Source organism: Brassica rapa, chromosome A03 (assembly GCF_000309985.2).
Source record: "Brassica rapa cultivar Chiifu-401-42 chromosome A03, CAAS_Brap_v3.01, whole genome shotgun sequence".
NCBI lineage: Eukaryota > Viridiplantae > Streptophyta > Magnoliopsida > Brassicales > Brassicaceae > Brassica > Brassica rapa.
In genome coordinates this window covers 31,553,213-31,556,382 of record NC_024797.2, presented here as the reverse complement: position 1 = coordinate 31,556,382, position 3,170 = coordinate 31,553,213, and the positions used below count along the sequence as shown (strand labels likewise).

At 36.0% G+C, this 3,170-nt stretch overlaps 1 protein-coding gene across 1 annotated transcript; it reads right to left on the bottom strand.

The window, feature by feature from the left end:
- Window positions 1-2,569, bottom strand: LOC103862665. The gene has a single exon (XM_009140350.2). The coding sequence runs from the start codon at window positions 2,567-2,569 to the stop codon at window positions 1,421-1,423; it is 1,149 nt and encodes a 382-aa protein (XP_009138598.1). The 3' UTR covers window positions 1-1,420.
- Window positions 2,570-3,170: the final 601 nt, after the last annotated feature.

Here is a 3,170-nt window from a genome sequence, read left to right as displayed (position 1 = left end):
CGGATTGAACACCCGTAATCTAAATGAAGCCAAACTATTGTTTCATTCTCCAAAATATAATAAAAATAATAACTTAATCCCGCGCAAGGCGCGGGTCTTATCCTAGTTTTTGGTTATTTTGTAATGCAAGTTGAAGATGATAAACTAATGCAACACACTTTATTGATATATCAAATATCTGAATTTATCTACACACATGAAACAAGCATTAATTATTAATTTTGTTAGGTCAAATTCACTACTATAGCAATTCAACTTATTTTCCTTACATTCTAGTTTGTTAGGTCCCTTTTCACCATTATAGTAAATCAATTATTTTGGTTTTGAATTTATACTTACAGATTCACATAATTTTCTTGGAGAAATAGATAACTAACAATATCATGTTTTGTTATTGTGAATAATAAAGTGATAAAAGGTAAAAAAGTGGAGAAAGAGGAATGAATATTTGAAGCAAAACGATAACGCACCACCCAACTTATAGACACTATAAACGCATGACAAGCCCAAGTATCATCCACCTTTCAGTTTCACTCAATGGAATCTTATACCTTATCTCTTTCCTTTCCCTTTCTCCAAATGTTTATTATATGACATCCAAGAGGCAAAAACAGTGAAACAAGATTTCGTCGAACACTTTTTCATCATTTAACTTTCGCTTTTTTAGTTTTGTCATCTTCAAATAGCTTAAGCTTATCCAACTTTTACTATTTTCTAGTTGAAGACCGAACGTATTCACATTATTTGATAAATCTTCAAATAGCTTAAACTTATCCAACTTTTATTAGTTTCTGTTTGATGCAGTCACTAGGTTTCCGTTGAATTCATTACATGTTTTGAATCCTGTTTTATAAAGTTCCACACCAACTGTCATGAGCCAAAAAAAAATGAGAACACTGGAAAAAGTAAATGTTTCATTGGTTTTGTTAGCTTCAAACTCACGTAGTCCCTCGCGCTTTTTCGTTAAACACATAGGGTTTAACTGGTGACTATACTAGGAATGAGTAGAGAATAAATGTAGAGAAATAAAATTACAAAAATGAAAAAAAAAGATTATTCTTTATCAATTTTAGTAAAAAACAAATTTGTTCTATATTCATCTAGAACAAAAGGAATGAAAAAAATGAAAAAAAAAAAACCATCATCCCTTCTATACTAAAGCACAAGTCATGTTACCAATCAAAGTTTGACACATGTAATTTTATTTAAAAAAACAATATCTAAAACAAGTTTTTTTCGATTTTTAATTTTCTAAGACTGAAAATTTTTAAATTCCTAAATTTTCTCAATCAACAACACGTTCAAATTTTTTTGGTAAGATAACTTCCAGCCACGTCTCAATTTCAAATGGTTCATCTCTTTTTTTTTTTTGAGCAACTAATAACTTTAATATAAAAGAGCATAAAGCCCAAGAGATAGTTCAAGCACAAAGCTGGGCTTTAGCAATTGAGTCCGCTAACCCATTAAGGTCTCTAGGAAGAAACGAGAAGCAACAGAATTGAAAGGATGAAGATAGAGAAACGATATCCGACAGTACTCCAAAGAGCTCTGTAGGTCCCCGTTTCTGGTTGATTGCTCTCATGAGCACTTGTGAATCTGATCTAAGCCAGATTTTGGTGAAACCGAGGGAGGACGCGTGGAGAAGGGCTTCTCTAACAGCTAAGGCCTCAGCCATACATGCAGACGAGACGTGAAGTTGGTTAGATGAGCCTCTGTTGATCTCCATAGCAGACGAGTCGAAGAAGATCCAGCCCAAGCCCGCCTTAGTTGATGATGCGATCCAGGCCGCGTCGGTATTACATGTGATTGTGTTTGGTGGTAGCTCTTTCTCCGGCGTTGATCTGAGATTCAGCTTCAGAGCCTTTTGTGGAGTGAGTTGTGCTGCTTCCCATTCACGTGCTGCTTTGATGGCTTTGACTAGCGCTTCCTCCGGCGTCGAAATCCTTCTCTCGAAGAGTAGCCGGTTCCTTTCAACCCAGATGATCCAACAGATCCAGGGAAAGATGTTGATCGAGATACCAATCGGGGGAAGGTTTCTCCAATGTAGTGAGGCCAGAAGATTCACCGAAAGGAAATCACAACTAGAAGAATCGAAAGGAATTTCCCATGGACCTAAGCTCCACAAATCCCGAGCGAACCGACATTGAAAGAGGAGGTGGTCTGTAGTTTCAATGGCTCCACATCTGCAACAAGCGGTATGCTCTCTCATTCCTCTTTTTTGGAGATTGAAGCCCGTGGGTAGGGCCTCATGTAGGCTCTTCCATAAGAACAACTTTATTTTTGGTGCTGTTCTGTTTGACCAAACTGACTTTCTCCAGTCGATGCTGTTTGTTGTTGCAGGAGACGAGACTTCAGCGATGTTTTGTGTCAGAGCCATGTATCCTGTTTTCGTCGTGTACTCCCCCGACGATTTGAGGTTCCATATGTAGGTGTCGTGTGTCCCCAGACGGCTCGGCCTTATTTGGAGAATGCGCTCTGCGAGTTCCGGTAGGGTTCTATTTATCTTCGCGACATTCCATTCCCGTGTCTCTCTAGATAGGAGGTCAGCCACTAAGAGATCTTGGTTCATCTCTTAAAGTAACTTCAGGTAACTAATTTTATTCTACGTCTCTCTCCTCTTTTCCATCGTTTCTTCTTCTTCTTCAAATTTTTTGTTTGTTTTGAATGTAGCACAATATCATACAAGTTTATGTCTAACATGTATTAAGATTTATCTTTCTTGCCTTCTCAATTTTATATTCACTAATTTTTTTCTTTTGCATGATTAAGGTTGAAGATGATACTATAGTATGATTCTATTTCAAATCTTAAATCTTCAACAAAACAAAGCTCAGAACATTGTCACCAGTTCAGGCAACTGTAAGTATTATCTGATAACCTGTTATTTACAAACTAAGTACTTACAAATCTGTTTGTTATGGATTGTCTATTTTACAAATATTTTTTAGTCTTATTCTTGAAATTTCAGGTTGGTGATGTCTACAGAAGGAGGAATGCAATGGAGAAGAACCCAAAATGTTTATTCGTCTTCTTCTTTTATTTTTAGTTGGGCATTTATCTTTCTGCTGGAGCATTTATATTTCTACTGGACCTCAGGTATCAAAACTTTTGAATAAATACTTCAAAATTATTTTAGTTTCACTTTTATTTTTTATTATATTTCAAATAAG